The sequence below is a fragment of the Delphinus delphis genome, chromosome 10 (assembly GCF_949987515.2).
Source record: "Delphinus delphis chromosome 10, mDelDel1.2, whole genome shotgun sequence".
NCBI lineage: Eukaryota > Metazoa > Chordata > Mammalia > Artiodactyla > Delphinidae > Delphinus > Delphinus delphis.
The window spans coordinates 71,150,703-71,176,354 of NC_082692.2; the positions used below are offsets into that span (position 1 = coordinate 71,150,703).

General features: G+C 38.9%; 1 protein-coding gene across 1 annotated transcript in view; it reads right to left on the reverse strand.

Annotated features, from left to right (window-relative positions):
- Positions 1 to 25,652, reverse strand: part of ERC2 (ELKS/RAB6-interacting/CAST family member 2) — a 750,321-nt gene that overhangs the window by 334,031 nt on the left and 390,638 nt on the right. The window contains exons 7-9 of the mRNA XM_060021473.1: positions 16,726 to 16,863; positions 8,753 to 8,893; positions 5,492 to 5,632 (exon numbers count right to left, since the gene is read on the reverse strand). Coding sequence (XP_059877456.1) covers positions 5,492 to 5,632; positions 8,753 to 8,893; positions 16,726 to 16,863 — 420 coding nt within the window. The remainder of the gene's footprint in view (positions 1 to 5,491; positions 5,633 to 8,752; positions 8,894 to 16,725; positions 16,864 to 25,652) is intronic.

The following is a 25,652-nucleotide window of genomic DNA, read 5'->3' on the forward strand; positions in this document are numbered from 1 at the left end:
GATGGTGAACTCCTATTGTGGTCCTGTTAAATCATAGCTGCTGCAGAAACAAAGCCCTCCCCATTTGCCTTGCACACCTAAAATATGACATACTTAGGTTTTTTTCCTGTCCTTAAGTAGTAAGTGTGAGACAATTTCAGTGGGATTACTTTACACCTCTTTAAAATGACCTACAGAAAACACTTATTTTTCTCGGGGTCAATTTTCAAGCTTGAAGATATCCCAGTCTTAATTTGCCTTTCTTCACATCTCCACTGTCCTAAGTCTGCTTATTAACCATTCAAATGTTAAGGGAAAGGAAATTTGGATTATTTTTGTTGCTCTGCTAAAAATCACACATGGGGAAAGAGGTTAATAAAGATGCTCCAACGAGGCTTGAGGAATTCTGTTTGCAAAAGTAAAATTTGTTTTTAAGAATGGAGGGTGGAGACTGAATCTAATGAAATACACCCAAGCATCTTGTGTATGAGGCTGTATGTATCCTGGAGCAGCAGCTTAACAAAAAGTTGTTGGCTGAATTGTTTCCTTTATCCCTGCTATTCCTTTTTCCCATGATGGGAATTTATAAATAAAAGATAATTAGAATGCATGATAGCACAGATCACACCTGCCACATAACAAATCCCAGTCACCTTATGTATTATTTCTCCCATTAAGTCACCTGAATTGGAAAAACAAAAAAGCCCTTCTTCTTTAATAAGTTAAAGAAACAAACTGCTTCATATAAACACACACTTGTCATGAGGATAAAAAAATTAGTGGTGGCATCTGGGCTGTTTTACACATAGTTTTACTAGTTACCTGTTTTTTTGTACCATTAAGCTATAATGAGAATTGTTACTATCTGTTTTTAGGAGACTATATTTTAGTTTGTTCTCAAATGATATGTTTTTAACTCTTACAAAACCCACAGTAATGTTAGGCATTTACTAGTCTCAAAGAGCATAGCCCTACTTTAAAATAAAAACCTATTTTAACTTCTATCCCTTGAATATAACATACATTGAGTTGTTTGCTATTTTACAAATGCTATCCCTTTTGGCATAGATAACTCTATGTTTGAAGGATCGGGGAAAGAATTCTATGAGCCTAGATCTGCAGCTGACCTCTGTTTTTCTATCGCCTTAGGGTTGAAGTTAAGACAGAGGTAATATCACAGCTGGCAATAGTTCCCTGAGTTCTTAATTTTTTAATTTCACTTTCAAAAGAAATGGCAGTGGCCTCTGCACAGGTCATTTCTTTTGACAGAACGGAAATGGGAAGAGACGTATATTTTCGAAACACCCCCAATATGGCACACTGTGACGTGATCAATGGATCCTCATGCTTTGATATGTTACAGCGGGAACTTTCAGAAATGACTTACTGGGTTGTACATCTGATTGAACAACTGCTCAGCTTGCTACATTGCAAAGGTGGGGAGGCATTGAAGCACAGACAAGGAAAGAAGGAAAGATCCAGAAACACAGCATTAGCTCAACAAATCTAGTGCATTTGCACAGACAAACTCATGGTTAAAAGGAAGAAATTTCAGTTTCTAAACATTCCACAGTGAAAGTGAGAGGCTCTAGGGAAACAGAAATGTTGACTTTGGCTCCTAAAAAAGAATAGCTGGAATAAGAAATTGAAGGTTTGTGTTACTTTCCCTTTCTCAAGTTAAATAACCCATGAAATAAAGAAAGCTGTCCACTTTTGATGATACATGAAGTGCTGGCCTCCAGCAATGAATCAGAGGAAGTGCTTTTGGCCAAGCCTGCAATTTGTTACCTGAACTTCAAAGATGGTAATAATAAAAGATTAATTAAATCTTATCATTGAATTTATAGCTCTTCTTTTATATTAACACCAGCCTGAATTTTCTATTCAGTCTAACTTTAGAAAAATATAGATCAGCAAACAGCAGGTTAGCAATAGCAAAATATCAGTAAGCAAGACATTACAGGATTAACAGCAAATGGGAAAAGAAAAAATTTAAGTCAGTAGGAAGATTAAAGGGAACCAAAATACAGTATTATACATTGTCTACTATATCAGTTTCCACTGGTAGTTCATAACAACAAAAAATACCATTTTTTGTGTCTATCCTACTATGTTCCAAGTCCTTTAGAATCTGTAATGCTCTTCTATTTTGTGTAGAAGATTTAAATGTTTGCAGATTTAAATGTACTAAATATTTTAAATAGCATCCTCAAGTTATATTTATTAAATACTTGCATCATTAATTTGGGGCTCAATGTCAAGGTGTAGAAGGTGAAATATTGTAGGATCTTTTCATTTGCTTTAAGCCAAGACATGTCTTTGAAGAACATGAATTTTTTTCTTCAACTTTGATAAAGTAAATGACAGTTTTACTGCGGTTTTAAAAAACACCCTCCTCAAAATGATATTAATTGGAAAATTACCAAATAAGACAAATCAAAACATTTTGAATTGCTGTTGCTTCTCAAATGACTTCTAGTCATTTAAAGTAAATTTACTTCTACATATTGAACACTGAATACTCTTTTGAAAGACAAAATGATCCACATGTCACTAGGCTCTTCTCAACCCCTAGGTGTGTAATTAAGATTAATGAATGCACTAAGTTATAAAGCACACTCATAGCTAGTACTTAAGAATTATTTATTTAATATCATTTTATCAGCCTCACTAATATCAGTAAAGATTTCCTTACAAGTGAATCTTGGATTGTTTGTTTTTAAGAGGTGGGATGGAACGTGTAAGGAATAGCTCCTTTTCTGCCTATAGTAACCATTGTTGACACAAAGTATTTGGAACTGTCTTAAACTGACACATAGTATAGTAAAGGGTTCAAAGCAACTATGTGTATGAATGTTCTCCACAAACTTTTCTGTTAAAAACTCACCAATTTCAAGCATTGTTTATAAGACAAAAGCAAATTTAAATCGCCGTTTGGATTCCATTGTCACTAGCAAACAAGATTTCTGTTCAGCTAAACACATCTACAATGCTGTATGGATTTTATGATAAAAATACCTGGACGCTCACAAATCTTAAGCAAAATTCCATGGGGAACTCATGGTTTATTTATGATATAATAAAACTATTATGTTTTCAGCTTTCTTTTAGTAACCCTTTATATTTTATTCACAAGTCACATACCCTTTTATTTAAAGGGAGGCCCAGACACTCCTTAAGCTTTTATAGCTGCTTATTTTTCCATGAGTAAATGATGTGTTTTATGTATATTCACATACTGTTGGCTTATATTTTCAAATATTTCATGCAGATCTCAATTCTTTTTAAGGTGACGGGTACTTGAGGTTTTTACAGAACTATTTATTAGCAGAAATTAAAGAGTACTAGAAAAAGTATTTTGAACTTTCGAATTTAGTTGATGTAGAGGGCCAAAAATAACAAAATAACATCTGCAGGTTAGGTATAAAAATATTTAAATTATAATTACCTTATTTAATCTCACTGTACTATGCATTTAGGAGACAGTATAAGCAAAGATTATTTATATACTTAGAAATAAATTATCTTTTCATAAATTAAATAGGTCCTTTACAGCAAGACAACCATATTTGTTCCTTTAATCCTGGTGATGTAGCAGAATGTTAAAATGTCATCAGGAATAATGCTAAAATATTTATAGGATTTGATCTATGAATTTCAGAACATGGTGTCTATCTGAGAGTCTAAGGAAACCACATGTTCTAATTGACTTTTGGGGGTTAACCATAACTATGTTGAAAGAAACTAAATTCAATAGCACAGACATTCATTTATTAAACTAGTTAATTCATATACATGGAAACTACAAGCATCAATACATGAACCTCTTTCTTTTAATTTTTAGAGGATTTCAAATTCCATAGATGACTTACACTAAAAGGGAGGGTGTCAAGTATGTATCTGCAGAAATAATATATGGGATGCCCTCAACTCCATAATGGCTCCTCAGAGTTGATGAAGGGCATCTTTCATGCCCAGGTCTATTTGGGGCCCTCCTTCAGGACTTAGCACATTGCAAGTGAGGTAAGATAACTCAAAGACCACCACAGGAAGCCAAAGAAGTTCTCTCACAGAGTTATCTGAGAGTCTGCCTTATGATCACAAAACTGTTCATTAAATAAAAAGTACCTTTCTTAGGTTCATTTCTTGATATGCATATACACGTATAACATATTGCAGAAAACACTCATATATGTGTCAAGAATATGTATCATACACCCAATGCATAAATAGCCAAGTCAATCTCCACATAAACACCCTCAAAGAGGCAGTTTAAATTCTTCTATTTATTGCTCAAGATTTCTGTTTAACTAGATGTTGCTTGAAAAAAGTGAGATGTTGAGGGGATTAGGAAATAGACTTTGTAATATAGAGATTTTCTGGCTGTTTTTTTGTAAAGAGATTTGACCTGTATATTTATCTTTTTCTGTATTAGTAAGGAGACTTTATTAGTGTGAAATCTCGTAACAATTCCCTAAAATTCTGTGGTAAAGTGAACAAAGTATAATCACATTTCAGTTATATATTGCATCATACGTACAAAATAGTCTATTAAATTTAAAAATATCCAGAATTTCTCCACAGATATGATGCTTTCACATCCCTATCATCCATATCATATATTTTCATAACTCTAGCAAATAAATCCCCATTCCAATATGCTATGAATTATACAGTTGAATTTTATTATATGCTTCGTTTGATTGTTTAGATTCTTATCATCTCTTTTGAATAAGTTTATAAGTTGTCAAAGGGAAACAAAATGCTTAAACTCATAATGTTATGAGTTTTACGTGAACAATGAATGCAGACGTACCAAACAACACAGGGAAAAAGTCAAAGGAACAATGCATGACTGGAAATGTACTCCACAAAAATGTCCAGTTCAGAGAAAACATGTTAATGCTGCAATGCAAAGATCCTGCTTTCTTTTCTGAAGCCTTCTACGTATAAACTTGCTTAGACATTCAGGCCATTTCTGGTCAAGTATAAATAGTCAATCCGTACATCTTCCAAGGACTCGACTATTTTGGTGAACTTCTAGAAATTTAACATTGTCGGGTAAAGTTTTGCAAAGTTCCAATTAAAAAAATTGACCTACTTCTGAAAGTAGTAAAAGTTTATTAATGTATAATGGGACCCCTGGATTCTTTGGTTTATGCAAACACTTCCATTTATCTTTTTTTGATAGTTGAGATTTGCCCAGAGAGTAATGGCTGGTTTTTGGTTTTAAAATATTTTTCACTTCTACTACAATTTTCATCTATTTGTCAAGGTTTTGTTTTGTTTTGTTTTGTTTTGTTTTGTGTTTCCCCAGACAGGAAACCTAAGATAACTTTTCAGGTTCACAGACAGACTTGATGCAGACTTCTTAGGAATAAAGATTGCTTAATTAATCCTTTTATCACCAGATGACAAAAGATAAGGGGTTTTTATTTTTTGAAAAATGTCTCTTCCTTTCCTATTTTATAAATTCAGAAAATAAGCATGTTTTTTCTTAGACTTCACTTACCTTTTTTAACTGTGCTTCCAATTTGTTACATTCTTCTTTCTTTTGTTCAATGGCTATTTCTAGAGATTTTAATTTGGAGTCCCTTTTCAGCCCCGCTGAGGCTAATGAAGATGCATGTTCCTTGAGGTCAATTAAACTAGACTGAAAGGAAAAGAACACTAGTAAGTAGAACATTATAATTTCTACTAGTAATGTCTTCAATTTGAATACATTGATTCTATACATAGTAATAAAGTGTGCATTAGATAGAGAGGGTAAATATAGTCTTACTAAGGTAACAATAGTCGGCCCTGGCCAGGAAATTAAAGTTGGCCAGTTTACAGAACCAAGCAGGATCTAATTGCAGTAAAAATCAAATGTGACCAAATGGTGCAGTCAGTAAATGCATGTTTCATGTCTCAAAGTTATGCTAATGAACTAAGTCCCAAGGTGGTCTTTACATGTCATGGCAAAACAGACACCCTGAACCTTCCATTTATGTTTATTGCTGTCAGGTGGCACAGACTCTAAGAAAAATATGAAAGAAAATACAAACTTTAATTCTTTTCTCCCCGAAAAGGGCAGATCAAGTATAAAAGAAGAATCCTGTTGTTTTTATCAAATTCCATTTCTTTAATGAAAAATGGCCAATGGTTTCTCAAACATCTTCTACAGAATCAAAGATAAAATTACTTAAAAATTCAGAGTAGACTTTATGGCCTAGTGCTTTGTAAATTCAGATTCAGCAATATAATGAATCTCCCCAACTCTGACATGGGGTTACCCAAGTTGTTCCATTCATTAATCACGCCCAGAAACCAAGAGCTTCCCTGTATAGTACGAATCCCAAAAGGTAAAGAAATAAATACTAGCATATACCACAGAACACAACGTTGCTAGCTAGGAGAGCAATGTCCACCAGCAAACACAAAATGGTTAGCAACATCTATCTACGTGACTAAATTGCTCAGGTTCCACCCAAAATCAGACAGGGTACATTTCCTTTATATCCCTTTGCAGTGCCTAGGAAAACACTAAGCACACAGCAGTTTCTCAGTAAATGATGTGGTCTAATACTTTACTGCTTCATGGGCACTGGAACAACCTTATTGATGAAGATACTGCCACAATCACCCAGCAAACCACCCAGGTCCTAACAACCCTCTGAGGGACAGGTTAGCCATTCTCATTTTTCAGGTAAGGAAACTAAGGCTCACATGAGGCCCTGTCTTCTCCAAGGTTCTCAAGCTATTAATGGGAGACATAGGTCTGAATCCAGGTCTCCGACTCCAATTTCAATGGTCTTTATCATGTAACTACCACAGAAATAATAAAGAAACTTATAATTCAGGCACTCTGTCATGCTGAAGATTATTACCACTCCAACTAAATTATAAGCTCCATGCTAACAACAATTATACATTGTTTTCCTTTATAAATTTAAAATTGCCAGGGGTGATAGCTTTATGTGTCAACTTGGCTAGGCCATAGTCTCCAGTTATTCAATCAAACACTAACCTTAAGTGTTGCTGTGGAGGTATTTTGTAGATGTGACTAACATCTGCAATCAGTTGACTTTAAGTAAAGGATATTATTCTTCATAATCTGGGTGGGCCTGATCCTATCAGTTGAAAGGTCTTAGGAGCAGACTAAGGTTTCCCTCAGGAAGAAGAAATTCCTCCTGTGGACTGCAGCATCAGCTCCTGCCTGAGAGTTTCCAGCCCGCCCTTCCTGATGGCCTTCCCTGTGAATTTTGGACTTGCTTAGCCAGCCTCCATAACTATGTAAGCCAATTTCTTGTAATAAATTTCTTAATATGGTTAAATTCCTTCGTACAGTTCTGTTTTTCTGGTGGAACCTTGACTGACACATCTAGCCCCGTGGCAGGCACATTATTACACAGGAACAATAAATGTTTGCAGAAATGCCTATCTGAAGTTCATACAATGTAAGCATTGTTTACAAAATTATTTTCATTTAAAGCTTATGCTCCACCATGTCCTCAAGATCTCTTTTCCATTAGAAGCATATCTATCTATCTATCTATATATATATATATTTTTTTAAGGTGCAAACCCATGAGTAACACTTGCAATCTGTGAAGAATGTGCAAACGAGATAGAAGCTTCTGTGCCTTCTGTTACATACGAACTACAGTAATTACAGATCACCCAGGATTTACATTCTTTATTTTCATATCAAAGAAATAATCTCTTCTCTAAAAACTAGTGAGCTTAAGTTTTAGAGAATACAAATTTTGCTTCTAAGTTTCCTCAAAATTCCTATTATTCATCAATCGTTCCCTTCTTGGACTCCTAATTTAGACAGTACTTTAATTTGTATAGAATTATCAAAATCCAAGGGCTGAGGTGATACTTCGGAGCTGGGACATATACAACTATGCTGTGATACAACCCAACAGAGCAAAAGGATTGACATATCATAAAGGAGATAGACATTTTCCACAGACAAAAATAAGTGTGAGGGGACCAAGTGTGGACAATGGCACATATCTCAGAGCTTTGGAGACTGAATAAAAGAATGGGCATTGCTGCTTCTCAAACTTCTCCACTGAAGTATCCCTAAGTAAACTAAAGGGGTTATAGCCATCCCTCAGAATAGGGATACTCTCCATAACCACCAAACAAAAAATTTCTTTAAAGCATATTGTTTTACATTAACAAATGCAGGTGAGATTTGTTTTCTGTATCCATGTTTGCGCTAGCATTAAAATACTCTTTCAAATTCTTTACCATAATGTAAAAATGATGTCCCAGAAGAGCAGCCACAACCTATACATATGTGTCCAGCATGGTACCATATAACCTAAGCTGGTGGTATTGAATGATCCATTTGAGAAGCACAGATGAATGTACAGCACCCAACACAAGGATTAGTACATAACAGGCCCTCAGTAAAGTGGAGCTATTGTTATTATCATCAATGCTATTGTTGTTACTGTTATCTCAAACAAGGGATCATGAGACATTGAAAAAAAATACAGAATCCTCCAAGCCGTATGAATATGGTAAGACATCAAGAAAACTTTCAAGGAGCTAAATGGTATGTGGTCAGTAGAGTACAGAAGATATGCACAGAGCATCACCAGATGTAGGGAATTACAGTAAATGCTGTTCTTTGAATTCAGATAACTTTACAAAGCAAAGGTAACTAGGTCCCCCAAGCCTTCACACTGTCCCTCAAACTAAGTCTCTAGTCTCTCAAGGCTACATGGATATGGGTTTATGAGTACTATCAGTGTGGTTGTTTTCCCAGACTCACCTCTTTTTCAGTCAGTTCAGCTTGTAAAGCGTTGACCTTCTCTTTCAGGTCTTTATTCTCTTTTCGGAATGATTCTATCTCTTCAAGTCTTTCCCGATCATCTCTCTCCCGTTGTTCTTTCAAACGCTCAATTATTCTTTCCTGTAAGGCAATTGCCCAAAAAAAGAGTTGAGAACCAATCGGTGTGCATGCCAAGGCATGTTACAAAAGGAAATAAGAAGAAATACACATAAGAAATGTTCTAGAGGAATCAACAAACACAAGATATTCAAAACTGGGTTTGTGAAGAGAAGCTGTGCGTAACAGTATTTGGAAAAGACAGTCAATAAAGCTTTCAGCTTGTTAATCAAAGTTAATATCATAGGGTTGCAAGGGATCTCAATGTTCAAGTTCATGGTGGTACCAGGAAAATTCCAAGAGCAATTCCAGAAGAGGGAGGTTCAGGCACCAAGACCTAAAGTCTTGCATGGGTAAGGGCAAGAGGTAGAACTAACCTCTTGGATCAACCCTCTCTGCTTGGCTTTCCCATTTGATGTCAAATAACTTTCCTTGATTTCCGAAGACTCTTCTCGCTAGAAAGGGGATCAAAGTGGAGCAGGACCTAGACCCCTCCGGGACTTAGAGCTGGACTCACAGTGAAAACTTGAGACAAAAGAAAGAATAAGCTCCTTATATAAATGATTTTTCAATGTGTCTGGAGCTGTTTATTTACTTCCACATTTTTTCAGTGGTTTCTTGGCAATCAGTAGAGACTCAAAAACATTGCTAGAATTTGAGCAAAGTTCAAACAGCAGCTTCTTTTACTGAGAAGCTGCTACATGCTAGGCACTGTGACACACCCTTCTCATCTAGTCCTTATCACATCTGTGAGATCTGAACCAGTACCACTGGTAACAGAGTAGTGCAGAGGAAACCCAGTCTCAGAGAGGCCGACTGACTCGTCCAAGGTGATCCAGCTCATAAACAGAAGGCCCACCCTGCCATCCAGGGCTGTCTGAGTCTTAGCCACGCCCAAAAGAACACACTGCCACAAACATACACTTGGAGCCATTCAAGGAGATCTGAGGGTCTGTCTGCCCTTGACTTTTATATTGAAATAAAAACATTACTCTAGTAGACATGTTTTCCAAAAGAGTGAAATCTTACTCATATCAAAATAAGAACCTTTTGTTTCTTTCCTAAGGAACTTTTTTTTAATTTATTTATTTTTGGTTGCGTTGGGTCCTCGTCGCTGCGCGTGGGCCCTCTCCAATTGCGACGAGCAGGGGCCCCTCCTCGTTGTGATGCTCAGGCTTCTCATTGCAGTGGCTTCTCTTGTTGTGGAGCACGGGCTCTAGGCACGGGGGCTTCAGTAGTTGTGGCGCACGGGCTTAGTTGCTCTGCGGCATGTGGAATCTTCCTCGAGGGGCTCGAACCCACGTCCCCTGCACTGGCAGGTGGATTCTTAACCACTGAGCCACCAGGGAAGTCCCAGAACCTTCTTTTTTTAAGGAAAATTCTGCTTGGCTAAAATTTAAGTTAGATTTCTGAAACTTGTTTCAAATTACCTAACACATATTTGAATTTCCTTTTGGATGGTCATGTTAAAAAATGTTGGTGCAACGATTCTTAAAAATATTGCCTTTTATATTCTTACAAGTATATAGTACAAGACGATGCCTGATATATAAGACAACTGTAAAACGGTGTTTAATGTAGAGGGAAGTTAGTTTGAACACTTAGCCTGTGATTTAAGTTTCCCCAGGGGAGCAACTGTTCTACCCCAATGACAATAATTTATGTCTAATGCTTTCAAGGGCAAAAAAAGTACCATTGTTGTTTTGTAATTACTCAAAAACACTTTAAAATGAAGTATATTATTACTATAACAGTGGGGGTAGAAATAGAACAAATGAGTCTATTACATTCCCTATTTTGTTTCTTCTTGATTTCAGTTATTGTCCTATTTTACTCTGTCTGTGCCATTGTAGAGTAGATGATTATGTGATTGACAGAAGAAGGAAATGGCCTCAGTGCACGGTAAGTCTCTCAAGGACTTTTAACAATTTCAGCAACTGAACCCACACCGCCTTTTGCCTGCACTTATTGCAAAAGCCTCACAACTGGTCACCCCGTGAGCAGGCCATCTCCATCCCACCACTTCCACCCCGTGGCTGTTGGAGTGATATTTTTAAAGCCCCAAACTGACCATGTCACATCACTATTTAGAAACCTTCCCAGGAATCACTCTGGCCAGAACATAAACATGCATTTATTCTCACTAGGCACCCTTTGCTTGGTTTTATTGCATGTCCACTCTCTCAGCCTAGCTTTCCAAAAGGCAACAGTCAAATCTTATGACTCTTTTAACCCAGGGCTGGGCAAACTGTCTGGCATACAACAGGCAATTAAAAAGGCTGATGGAAGGAACAAAATTCAAATTAGGGATCATCCTGTCTTCAAAGGAAGGGAAATTAAGTATGCATGTTAACATCCAGAAGGTGTCAGAGTCACTTGGAAATGAGGTTGATTTGCTCTAAGCACTTGTACTATTGACTGGGCATCGATGACAAAGAAAATCAGCAAGCAGTATAATGTTTTTAAGTGTTATTGATGATTCAATACTACAAAATATTTCTCCGTCAATCACAAAACTAATTTAACTGTCAGCCGCGCAGGGCCAGATGTCAAAAACATGTGTTAAAAGGTCCTAATATGGCATGATCTACTTGATTAACAACCAACTTGCAGAAATTCCAACAATGTGTTCTTGTTTTAGTCTTATTTGCATTGGCAAGTGTTCCTTGTGCACCCATCTGGCTCTGCACAGGTCTAATCTATTTGTGCTTTATCACTGGGTGGGAACTGCACTGTGGTGGCCTCCAGCTCTGCTATCTGGCTTTCTCAACTGCTTATCTGCTACATGGCCACAGCAAGGCTTGGCGAGACCAGCTTTATAAATACTGCGGGTTCCTTGAGCTTCTGTGTGTGATTCCTAGAGCTAAGTCATACTCAGTCTTAACTCACCAAGCAGCATTATTTATTTATTTATTTTTACACACTCTGGATATTTGAATAAGTTCCCGGACATTAAAAGGAATAACACACTCCCTGGGATGTAATAATCCAAGTGAAATGGTGAATAGTGCCTAATGGGTTCTATTCATCAGCCAAAGGACAGCAAATAATTAAATGCTCTCATAAGTACACGATTTTTTTTTCCACAATTTTTAATTAATCATTTTCTTTTTTGTCCCATGTCTTGTTGCAGAGGATCTGTCCACTTACATGTGGATAAAAATGGAACTGGTGAGGGGAAGGCTATTAAAAGAGATTGCATTGTCAAACACACAAAGAACAGAACATTTAAATTTTAGTCCCATTCCATCACCCATGAGCTGAGTGGCCTTGGGGAGGCAATAAAGTCCCAGCTAAGGGCTAACTTAGAGAGAGCAGAAGTGGCTTCCCAGAGTGCTGGGGTGAGAAGTTAACTGGTGCCATGGGTGATTAATGATGTCCGCCCAGGGCCCAGAGATGAGGAACAGTGCTGCACATGTCCCAGATTTTCATTTCTGGGCATGTCATTTTACCTCACTGAGCCCACTTCCCATGTTTAAAATGAAAGAGCATGGATTTACTGTTCCTCAAAGTGTGGTCTTCCAAACACTTGCATCAGAATCACTGGGCATGCTTGTTAAAAATCAAAGATTCCCCAGAGCAGAGCCCACAGCAGAGCACTGAATCAGAATCACTAGGAAATGGGATCCAGGAAACTGTATTTTAAGACACTCTCTAGATGATAAGATTATTTTTAGATACATACAGAAGTCTGATACCCACTGGAATAAATACTTAAAATTAATCTACTATTCTTTGTCCCATGATAGAAAACTTTGCCAGTTCCTATCCAACGTTTTTGTCTGTGTTTTTCAAATACACTAATGCTCTGATTTTTGGCACCTTTTGAAAATTCTCTGTTTGCTTTTATTCTTCATCAGGTGAAAGGCTAAAAATCAGATGCAAACAGGGTTTAGAAACTAACAGCTCATGGGCCACAGCTGGTCCAAAGAGCTATTTTGTTTGGCTTGAGCATCATATTATAAAATCTGAACTTGAATATTTTGAGGTAAGTCAAAGACTGCTCCATCACCAGCAGTCCCTACTGCTTAACACCAAACCCACTTCCCTCATTTCTGCTCCCTGCATGGCCCTTCATGGCATCCAAGTTCTCAACTGCCCATCTATGGTCCAGCACAGATTTCACATGCCTGAGATTGTGGATCAGCAAACTGAATAATTATTGTCAAGGTAATTCCAAAAGATAATGGAATTTAGAGGTCAGCTAGTTTAAATGCACATTTTGAAGATGTTACTGAGATGCCCTGAGAGGAGAAGAGGCTTGCCCCACGTGATGCAGTTATCAAGTAGTGGGGACAGTTTGATGGGGCCAGACTCCCACAGACCTCAGCTTTCCTTCCTGAACATCTCCTGAGTCTCAAAAGAAGTACTTAAGTAAAGGGAGTAGTTTCAGGTATGAGAACTGTTTCGGGATTTAAACTAGAATAAATCAATTCTTAGCAGGGGGGAAAAGGATAAAATGCTGCCAAGAATATGTGATATGGCGCTTCCCTGGTGGCGCAGTGGTTGAGAGTCCGCCTGCCGATGCAGGGGACGCGGGTTTGTGCCCCGGTCCGGGAAGATCCCACATGCCGCGGAGCGGCTGGGCCCGTGAGTCATGGCCGCTGGGCCTGCGCGTCCGGAGTCTGTGCTCCGCAGCAGGAGAGGCCACAGCAGTGAGAGGCCTGCATACCGCAAAAAAAAAAAAAGAATACATGATATGGAAAAATATATGGTATAAGTTTATTTCTGTACATTTGGAGAAAGAAATCAAGGGTACAAGTGGACTGACATCATATCACTCAAAAACTGCAAAAGGGATACATGATTATTAATAGTTTTTGAAACAACATTCTTTTATTCAAATTTTACAAACAAAATTACTACAAGAAAGTTTTGAGGGACTTCCCTGATGGGGCAGTGGATAAGAATCCACCTGCCAATGCAGGGGACACAGGTTTGAGCCCTGGTTCAAGAAGATCCCACATGCTGTGGAGCAACTAAGCCCGTGCTCCACAACTGTCAAGCCTGTGCTCTAGAGCCCACAAGTCACAACTACCGAGCCCGCACGCCACAACTACTGAGCCCACATGCCACAACTACTGAAGCCCACATGCCTAGAACCCATGCTCTGCAACAAGAGAAGCCACCGCAGGGAGAAGCCCGCGCACTGCAACAAAGAGTAGCCCCTGCTCACCACAACTAGAGAAAGCCCGTGAGCAACAACGAAGACCCAGCACAGCCAAAAAAAACCCAAACATTTGATACTAAATTCTTGAAAATAGTAAAAAGAATATTTTTCCTGAAAAACCATCTTATTTATTCTTATGTTTCCACATAAAATCTTGTCTCGTATTTATAATTTAATGTTAAAGTTATAATCTTATAATTTTAATAGGAACATTAAGACTATCTAGGCATAGAATTATGGCTCCTTTTTTTACCTTCTCTATTTTTAGCATAGACAAGTGGTTCTTAGACTAGCGTATGTATCACAATGACCTAGGGAGCTTGCCAAAGTGCAGACTTCGAGGCACTACTCAAGGTTCTGTTTCAGTAGATATACATGGGGCCTAATAATTATATTTTCAACAGACTCCTCCTGGTGATTCTGAAGTAGAGGTCAGAGAAGCCTTCTTTAAGATTCACTGACTTGTGGAACCAGTGGGCTATTTAATCTAATTCTCCCATCCTACAAATGGGAAATTTGAGGCCCTGGGAGAGAGAGTTATTTGTCAAGGTCACCCAGTTAGTGGCAGAGCTAAGACTGAGCACACTACACACACTCTGCACAGTATGAGTCCTACAGAAGTGCCCAGAGAATGAATGAACTAACTTAACTAGAATGAAATGGGCTAGAAATCATTTTAGAAATCGGTAAACATCAGGATGACCTATTTGCCTAATAGATTTTGTTCATTCTTTTAATCAAAGTAATCCTTTTAAATGCCAGTCAGAACAAAACCCTCCAAATGGCTTCCTACCCCCTTTGGAGTGAAAGTCAAAATTTTTCATCCTTTCTCACAGGGGCTTCAAGGGATACTCTTCCCCCCTCCCCCTCCCACTCTGCACTTGCTCTCCCCTCCAATACATTCTCCCTCCAGAAGCGCTCATGGCTCATCCCTCACTTTCCCTTCTCAGTAAGACCCTCTACCTGGCCATTTCACCCCAGCACTCCCTGTACCCTCTTCTTGCTTTCTTCTATGGAAATTATTACCCTCTGAAGTCCCATGTGTTTTACTTACTTAATTATTGCCTGTGTCTCCTCAGTCCCATTAGAATCTAACCTCCACAAGAGCTAGGATTTTCACCCATTCTCTTCTCTACTGGACCCCCAGTCCCCACAGCAGTGCCTGTCATATGGTGGCGACTCACTCAATCAACACCCACTGAGCACTCCCCCATGCAGGTACTGTGCTAGGCACTGGGGGAAGGTAAGCTAACACACACAAATAACACACATATACGGGTATGTTGCTCAGGCTTGGAGTCCAGCAGAGAAGACCAATTAATCACATTAAAACAGATAAATGAACAATTAAGATTGTGACAAGAGCTCTGGGAAATTCACGGTGTTCATGAGAACATAAGAGAGAATTTTACCTAGGAGGCTTCCCTGAGAAAATGACTGATAATAATAATAAGAGCTACAACTTATTATGCCTGTTATTCTCAACACTTTCCATATATTAATGCATCTTCTCCTCAACATATTCCACTAAAGTAGGTACTATTATTATCCTCTTTTACAAATGATAAAACTGAGAAAGCGAGGGGTTAAGTAACTTGCCCAAAGTAGTGTCAGACCTAGGATTTGAACCCAAGCAGTCTGACTCCCATGTCCACATTCTTGACTACTGTGCAATACAGCTTCTCAGGAAGCTGAGCTCTCTGAAGAAGAGAAATAAAGTCTGCAGAGAGTAAAGAACATTCTAGGCTCAGTAATAGCATGTGCAAAGTGTCTGAGGCAGGAGGGAACAATGGTGCACTTAAAAACCTAGAAGGCCGCGGCTTCCCTGGTGACACAGTGGTTGAGAATCCGCCTGCCAATGCAAGGGGCATGGGTTCAAGCCCTAGTCCTGGAAGATCCCACATGCTGCAGAGCAACTAAGCCCGTGCGCCACAGCTACTGAGCCTGCGCTCTAGAGCCTGCAAGCCACAACTACTGAGCCCACATGCCCCAACTACTGAAGCCCGCACACCTAGGGCCCATGCTCTGCAACAAGAATAGCCACTGCAATGAGAAGCCTGAGCACGGCAGCAAAGAGTAGCCCCAGCTCGCCGCAACTAGAGAAAGCCCGCGTGCAGCAACGAAGACCCAATACAGCCAAAAATAAAAATAAATAAATTAAAAAAGAAATCTAGAAGGCCAGTATGCCTAGAGCACAAAGAATGAGGGAAGAGAGATGGGGGATGAGGCTGGAAAAGGAGGAAGGAAGGAAAGATGGGAGGAAGGGAGGGAGGGAGGGAGGGAGGGGGGGAGGGAAGAAGAGGGGAGGGGAGGGGAGAGGAGGGAAGTGAGGCAGGCAGAGAAGTGGCTGGTCAGGTAAGAGCCAAAGCAGATGAAGGGTCGGACCCTATGGGTGAGGTTAAAGATTTCAGTCTTTATCATCCTAAAAACAATGACAAGGTAGTGAAGGTTTTTAATCAGGGCCAAGGGTGATGTGACCAGGTATGCATTTCAAAAAGACACCCTTGGCTTCAGCGTGCCAAGTCTACTGCGAAGGGCGAGCACGGGAGTGGGAGGCCCAGCTGGGACTAGGCTTAGTGCGGATGCATGGAGAAAAACAAGCTCACTGAAATGCATTTGGATCGTTTCCTCCCAACCATGTTTCCCTAAATCCTGATACCCCCGCTAATTTTTAGTCCAAGCTTACCTTCTCTGACAAAGCCTCCTCAAGCGTCGCCAGTGCAGTATCCGTATTACTGGAATCAGTCTGCAAGGACTTGACTCTGTCTTTCAGATTGGTCAGTTGCTTGTCTTTATCCTTAAGTTGTTCTTGCAAGTTTTCAATCTGAAAGTAAAGATCACCATATTTAATGCACATTTTATTACATATTCAGTGCCAAGGTCCCTGAAGTGGACCTATCTAAAAAGAAAAATTAAAAAGGACCCAAGATTATGGAAATTGTCAGTATTATGAAGTTACACTTTGACTCAGAATCAAGGCCATTTTGAAGAGACCTTCTTTCTTCCATGTAATTCAACTTCGTGTTTAAATGGCAATACAGACGAGCAGAATATCTCCCTCCATGCAAATGCAAGCCCTTCAGACATGTAAGCACTATTATTTCTATCTATTTCTACCTCTTTCACCAGCCCTTTAAGTCTCAAGTCCATAAACCTAATCTTGGTGCAGTGAATCAGAGAAACACATATTCAGGATTACTTTATTCAGTGAACAGACACGTACTGGCTGCTCATTCTGCACTGAGCACCATATCAGTATAAGGCAGAACCTATGTAGTCATTCACTCACTCCTTTATTCAGTATTAAACTTTGTGATATGCCAAATATTGTCAAGTGGCTGTTTCAAGTAACCACATGAAAAGCCAAGTAGGTTATCACCAGTAGACTGTTAATGGGAAGAACCTGTGATATAAATCAAATGTAACAAGTACTAAACACTCCATCTGGCAAATAAGTCATGTGTTGGCAACCAACCAGCCACTTTTATCCACTATCTGCAGCCTGAAATAAACACACCAAATAGCCGATTATAACGCCTGCCCAGGAGCAACAGCAAGGACCTTCTCTTGGGCATTGCGTACATTATCATTCATGTTTTTATTCTCTGCTTTCAAACCATGTATTTCTTATCTAAGAATTAAAAAAAAGTCCCACTGTACAAACAATTTATTCATATTAAGGGTTTTAAATTGACAAGGAAAAAAAGCAGTACAACTCTAAGATAAGTCCATTCAAAATATTTGTATTCTGCACCCAGGCTTTCTCAGGAAATCATTCCAAATGCATGTTTCACAATGTGTGACTCAAACAAATTTGGAGATGACTCGATTCACGTAGCATGAATCTGGAATGGCAATACAAATAATGACAAGAGTAGAAGCAATAATGAGAAGGAGGAGGGTTGACAGTGGAGGTGGCAGCAGTAGCAGCATCAAAATAGCTCTGAACGCAAAGATGCTGACCCTCAATCTGAGGACAGAGGACGTGGCTAATTTTTCCAATGATTTAAATCGATGTGGCCTAATGGAGATGGACATTTCCTCCTTCCATTCTTCCCACCTTCCTTTGCGCCTTCCTTCTTTCTTTTATTTTTCCCTTTCTCCTCCCCCTTCCTTCTTCTCCTTCCTTTTTTTTGCCAATGTATTTTTTAATAAGACATGTTTTCTGCCTTGAGACAGACATCCTGGTTTGGGGAAATAATTAACCTTCTCCTTCATCAAAATGCATTGTATTCCTATTCAGCTACCACTGTAAGAATTCAGTGTCCCTCCATGCAAAACACAGGAACTCAAAAGGTATAATCATCTGCACTCAGAACAAAGGCTCCCTCCATTCCAGACAAGTGTTCATGGGATTACACAATACAATAAGCAAATATATGAGTGAGCAAAAATATGGATGATTACATGTCAGAATGTAGTCATTATACAGAAGAAGCCAGCAGCTGAGAGGACTGACTCTTGAGAGAGTGTGTGTTATTATTTTGAGTACACTCACACCCACATTTGTGTACACACGTGTGCAAATCCATGGTGGCTCCAAGCAAACTGATTAAGTTCCCCGTGTTCACCCTGGGAGACAGGGCCCTGGACAGAAGAAAGGGGACTTTCTCTCAGGGCATCAGCCCTGGTGTAGTGGCATCACTGATTTCAAGGGACTTTGGGCGCTGCAACTAGAGGCTAAAGAAGACTGCTGTGAGACTCCCTGGGGCCTCCTCAGTTACTGGGGAGATTAAGGATGTTGAGGGTCAGTGGTCCAAGGAATACTCAGGTAGGCGATAAGAGCTGGAGAACTGTGGGCTGGTGAGACACAGGAGTGACATAGCTATTATCTCACATCTAAGAACTCAGAAGAGCCAATTATACCACAGACAAGATTGAAAAACAGAGCTGGAACTGGAGACATTTATAGAGGTAGGGATACACCACTTTAAAAACGTTGCACAAAGATCACCAAGAATGATTCTTAGTAAAGACAAGGTACAGACCAGGGTGGGGAATATATAGCCTCTTATGTAAATAAAAAATAAGCCTATAAATAGATACATATACACAGCTATTAATATAAAATTTTTTTCTGGAGAAAAAATTCACAAGAAATTTTAATAGTGTTTAACTTTGGGGGAAAGGGTCTAGGGTACAAAACTGTGGAAGAGGCCTTCTGTTTCTCCTTTTTGAACATTTCTGTAGTTCTCTGCTTGAATTTTCTAACCATGTGGGTTTTATTCATTTTTAATTCAACCAAGATTATCTGGTTGGTACAATTATGGGTAATTTTTAGTTTATATTTGTATATAAAAATTTAAACCATTATGCAAGTATTTAAAATCATGTTTGCATACAATTGATAACTAACTAGAAATCGGAGAATGAGAAGGAAAAAGAGTAGAATGTAAAATCATATGATATTTCTTTGTAAAAAGAGAAAATTCTAGCACAGAACAACAACAACAAAATATATATATGGAACTCACTAAAGTATTATTTGGCAGTGGTATGAATGATGATTTTACTTTTCTTCTTTATACTTTACTGCATCTGCCAGCTTGTTCTCCTTGAACATAACAGACAGAATAAAAGATATTTAAGACCGACTACAAAATATAAGAATGGTTCTTTAAATGTGTTTTGAACAGTAAGTTTGTGCTTTTTAAAAGGACTCATTGTAAGAGGAAATATTCCTTTCTTACTCCAAGGAGGACTCAATTCTTAAAATTTTAAATTTAGGAGACTGGGGCAAATGTAAAATTCTGTATCTTTTAAAAAATTATTTTACAGCTTTCTAATGTTTGTAAATTATTAACAACATTTACAAGAAAAAAAGTAGAAACTTCTTCAAAGGGTGAGGTTGTATTAGGTTGAAATAGCAGGCAATGAAAAATAAGCAAATTGAAAACCTGGGTTTAGGATTGGGGATGGAAAATGAGGATTTTGTGAGAAATTCCACATGCTGCAAAAGACTGAATCCACTTAAGCAACATAGTCAACTCACTGGTCACTGTGACTTGATAAAATAAGAGATGGGCCTGAGCAGAAGAGGGCTAGAGATGGACCTGAGCACAGGGCTGTCCTTGCCTTTGAACTAAGCTGCCTTTTCATCACAGCTAAGGAGACTCAGAAGGAGCCAGTTTTGCTGAAGTGGTACCTGCACCTCTCAGAGCAGACCACTGGAGAGGGGGCAGGGAAAGCTCAGGCCCTGGAGGTCACCAGGCTGCCCTAATCCTAATGGCTTCAGACTGACTTCTGAAGCTCCAGGCCTGCCACGCCTGAGAAGGGGCAATGCCCAGAGGGAGCTGTTTAGTGAGTTTTCACACAAATGCAGCCCTCAGTGCGAGAGCTGTCACTGACTGAACAGCAGCAGCCTCCTTTACTCCACGTTTGCTCCCCTCCCATCTGGTCTCCAAAACTGCAGCACAAGTATCCTGCCTATAATGCAGATCTGACTGAATGACTTCCTTTCTTAGAACTCTTCAACTGCTCCCCCACTGCCTCCAGATAGAGCCCAAACTCCCTGACATCATACATGAGGCCCTTCACAGGAAGGCTCAACTGGTCCTCCACTATCCCCAGCCTCACCCCAGCCTTGCCAAACCACTCCTGCTATCTCCCAGGACCAGGCTTTCTCATAGCCTCTCCATCTTTGCCTATTCGTTTCTTCTGCTTGGGAGATTCTTCTCATCCCAATTTTTTACCCTAGTCCTACTCAAATATTTAGATATCAACATATTCCTCACTTCCTCCAGGAAACCTTCTCTGTCCACAACACCCACTCTGGCCCAGGCTAAGTCTCCTACTTTTCACACACTTTTAAAATCACCTCTTTACTTGTCTCTTTACAATGTGGCTGTGAGTTCCATTAAGACAAGAATTCTGTCATACTCACTGTTGTATTTCTGGCCATAGCAACCAACTGTGTTGGCAATATCACATATTCACTTATTAAATGAATGAAAGAACAATGGAAGGAACCCTAAAGAGAGTGTCTTGTATGAAAGGAAGAGACCAGAGCATGTGATAGCTGAGTCCCTTCAGTTCTTAGATCCTACAAAGAAGAAAAAGCATGGAGAAGCTCCATATTTAGCCAGAGCACCTAAAACATGCTGAAGCATCTTTACGCTTTCAAATATTACCCAAAGGTACCTTTTTGTCTGTTTTCTTTATAGAGTTCTGAAATTTAGTTACTTAAAAAAAATTTTTCTTTTCTCCATATCATATATCTCTGTAGTTTCTGTTATCCAAATCTAGGGTATCAGTCAAACCTTTCAGCTGAATCAACAAAAACAACGCAGTCTGGTTTAAGCAGAAAAGGAGGAGGATTCACAAACCACCAGCAATACTGGAGAACCAGGGTTGGGGAAGATAACCCAAAACAATGCCCATAGTTTTGATGCGACTGGTCTAGTGCAGACACTGTTGCCCCAGCTGCAGAATACCAGAAACTGAGATTTACAGCACAAACCCAGCTGCCATGGACCACTGAACACCACCGCTAGCCCTGTAGCTGTGCAGCACCATGGCCTCCACCTTACAGACTCTGCAGCAGAGAACGCGTCACATTCTCAACATTCCAGCAACTCTGGGGCAGCTACATCTAATGAGCAGAGCCAGGGTCGGGTACACAGCCCAGCTGCAAAGGAGGCTGAGAAACCAAGTGTTGACATTTTCACCTTCCATCAGGAAAGGTCCTTCATAAGATCAGAAGAGAGTTCAAAATATGGGTAGCCAAAAAAAAAAAAGAAAGAAAGAAAGAAAAAGAACCCATATCTACACACCTAGGGAGAGCATGGGTTGTTAGCTCCGGAACCTGGAAACTGGACCATCCTGAAACAATTTCTCTCAACTGTCTCTCTCTCTCAAGTTCCTAACGCCGATAAAGCTAAGATTTGACTTAGACACTTGTCCAAATGTGGTCCATGCAACTTTTTGTTGCCAGTCTATAAGATAACTATGAAAATCGAGAGTGCCTATGTATCACACCAATATTCAAGAACAAGACTGATGGACTTGTCACCGTGAGCAGTGTATAGACAAATTGAGATGTTTCTGAACACATGAGTCACATGTGGCCAGAACTGCACAATGATCATACACAGTAGGACCACATATTGTTCCATGACAAATTAGATATTTTAAAAAAGAAACAGCTTGGGAAGCATGAATTTACAGGCCTGCAAATCTCACATAATGCTTCAGAAATACCTTTTCTTTTTTTTACTGTGGTAAAACACATAAAGCAAAGAATTTGCCATCTAACCCATTTTTAAGTGTATACTTCAGTAGCAGTGTAGTATTTAATACCTTCATAATGTCGTACAACCAACACCGTCAACCACCTCTAAAATTCCATCTTATAAAACTGAAACTACCCATTAAATGATAACTTTCCATTCCCCCTACCCCCAGCCTCTGGCAACCACCACCATTCTACTTTCTGCATCTACAATTCTAAGTACTCTGAGTACCTGATATAAGTAGAATCATACAGTGGTTTTTGTGTAATTGGCTTATTTCACTTAGAATAATGTCCTCAAGGTTCATCCAGAGCATACATCAGGATTTCCTTCCTTTTTTAATACTGAATAACATTCCACTGTATGTATATACCACAGTTTGCTTATCCATTCATCTGCTGATGGATACATAGGTTGATTACACATTTTAGCTATTGTGAAAAATGCTGCTATGAACATGAGTGTACAAATACCTCTTTGAGACCCTGTTTTCAATTCTTTTGGTTATATGCCCAGAAGCAGAGTTGCTGGATCATATGGTTGTTCTACTTTTAATTTTTTGAGGAACCACCATACTGTTTTCCACAGTGGCTGTACCACTTTACATTCCCACCTACAGTATATAAGGGTTTCAATTTTCCCACATCCTGTCCACCATTTACTATTTTCTGGTTTGTTTGTTTTTGATAGTCGCCATCCTAACAGGTGTGAGATAGTATCTAATTGTAGTTTTGATTTGTATTTCCCCAGTAATTAATGATGTTGTATGATCTTTTAATGTGCTTACTGGCCATCTGTATTTCTTTAAAATGTCTCTCCAAGTCCTTTGCCAATTTTTAAATCAAGTTGTTTGATTTTTGTTGTTGAGTTTCAGAATTTCTCTCTTTATTCTGCATATTATTTCCTTATCAGATATATAATTTACAAGTATTTTCTCCCATTCTATGGGTTGCCTTTTCACTCCACTGATATTGTCTTTGGATGCGCAATTTTTAAATTTTTTCATGAAATCCAATTTGTTTATTTTTTCTTTCATTGCCTGTGCCTTTGGTGTTATAATCAAGACATCACTGCCAAACCAATGTTGTGATGCTTTTGATCCATATTTTCTTCTAAGAGTTTTAGGTCTTACATGTAGGTCTTTGATCCATTTTGAGTTAATTTTTGTATATGGCATCAGGTAAAAGTCCAACTTCATTCTTTTGCATATGGATATCCAGTTTTTTCCCAGTACCATTTGTTGAAAAGACTCCTTTCCCCACTGAATGGTCCTGGCACCCCTGTCAAAAATCATGACCCCATATGTGAGGGTTTACTTCTGGATTCTCCATTCATGGTTTGTGTTTATGCCAGTACTATACTGTTTTGCATATAATAACTTTGCAGTAAGTTTTGAAATCAGAAAGTGTGATTTCTTCCAGCTTCATTCTTCATTTTCAAGACTGTTTTGGCTATTCAGGGTCCTTTGAGATTCCATATGAATTTTTTTCTTTTTTTTTTTTTTAACATCTTTATTGGAGTATAACTTCTTTACAATGGTGTGTTAGTTTCTGCTTTATAACAAAGGGAATCATCTATACATATACATATATCCCCATATCTCCTCCCTCTCGCATCTCCCACCCACCCGCCCTATCCCACCCCTCTAGGTGGTCACAAAGCACCAAGCTGATCTCCCTGTGCTATGCGGCTGCTTCCCACTAGCTATCTATTTTACCTTTGGTAGTGTATATATGTCCATGCCACTCTCTCACTTTGTTCCAGCTTACCCTTCCCCCTCCCCGTGTCCTCAAGTCCATTCTCTATGTCTGAGTCTTTATTCCTGTCCTGACCTTAAGTTCTTCAGAATCTTATTTGTTTTTTAGATTCCATATATATGTGCTAGCATACAGTATTTGTTTTTCTCTTTCTGACTTACTTCACTCTGTATGACAATCTCTAGGTCCATCCACCTCACTACAAATAACTCAATTTCGTTTCTTTTCATGGCTGAGTAATATTCCATTGTATATATGTGCCACATCTTCTTTATCCATTCATCTGTCGAAGGACACTTAGGTTGCTTCCACGTCCTGGCTATTGTAAATAGAGCTGCAATGAATATTGTGGTACATGACTCTTTTTGAATTACGGTTTTCTCAGGGTATATGCCCAGTAGTGGGATTGCTGGGTCGTATGGTAGTTCTATTTGTAGTTTTTTAAGGAACCTCCATACTGTTCTCCATAGTGGCTGTATCAATTTACATTCCTACCAACCGTGCAAGAGGGTTCCCTTTTCTCCACACCCTCTCCAGCATTTATTGTTTGTAGATTTTTGGATGATGGCCATTCTGACCCGTGTGAGGTGATACCTCATTGTTTTGATTTCCATTTCTCTAATGATTAGTGATGTTGAGCATCCCTTCATGTGTTTATTGGCAATCTGTATATCTTCTTTGGAGAAATGTCTACTTAGGTCTTCTGTCCATTTTTGGATTGGGTTTTTTTTGGATATTGAGCTCCATGAGCTGCTTGTAAATTTTGTAGATTAATCCTTTGTCAGTTGCTTCATTTGCAAATATTTTCTCCCATTCTGAGGGCTGTCTTTTCGTCTTGTTTATTGTTTCCTTTGCTGTGTAAAAGCTTCTAAGTTTCATTAGGTCCTATTTGTTTATTTTTGTTTTTATTTCCATTTCTCTAGGAGGTGGGTCAAAAAGGATCTTGCTGTGATTTATGTCATATAATGTTCTGCCTATGTTTTCCTCTAAGAGTTTTATAGTGTCTGGCCTTACATTTAAGTCTTTAATCCATTTGAAGTTTATTTTTGTGTATGGTGTTAGGGAGTGTTCTAATTTCATTCTTTTACATGTAGCTGTCCAGTTTTCCCAGCACCACTTACTGAAGAGGCTGTCTTTTCTCCATTGTATATTCTTGCCTCCTTTATCAAAGATAAGGTGACCATATACTATAGAAATTATCCCTGGAAGTATGGTCTTTTGGCATTGGCTTTTTTTCATGCAGTATGATTCTTTGGAGATCCAGCCAAGTTGCAATGTTTACCAATAATCTATTCTTTTTATTGCTAACTAGTATTCCATGGTATGGATACATCAGCTTGGTTAACCACTCACCTATCTAAGGATGTTGGATTTTTTTCCAGTTTTTAGCTACTACAAATAGGCAACTATAAACATTCATGCACTAGTTTTTTCCATGAACGTAAGTTTTCTTTTCACTGGGATAAATGCTGCCCGAGTACAACTGCTGGGTCTTATGAGAGTTGTAATTTAGCTGTACAAGAAACTGCCAAACTGTTTTCCAGAGTGGCTGCACCACTTATACTTGCTTTCACAGAACAGAAAGGCCAATTTATTACCCTTTCTTTCTATCATTCATGCCTTTA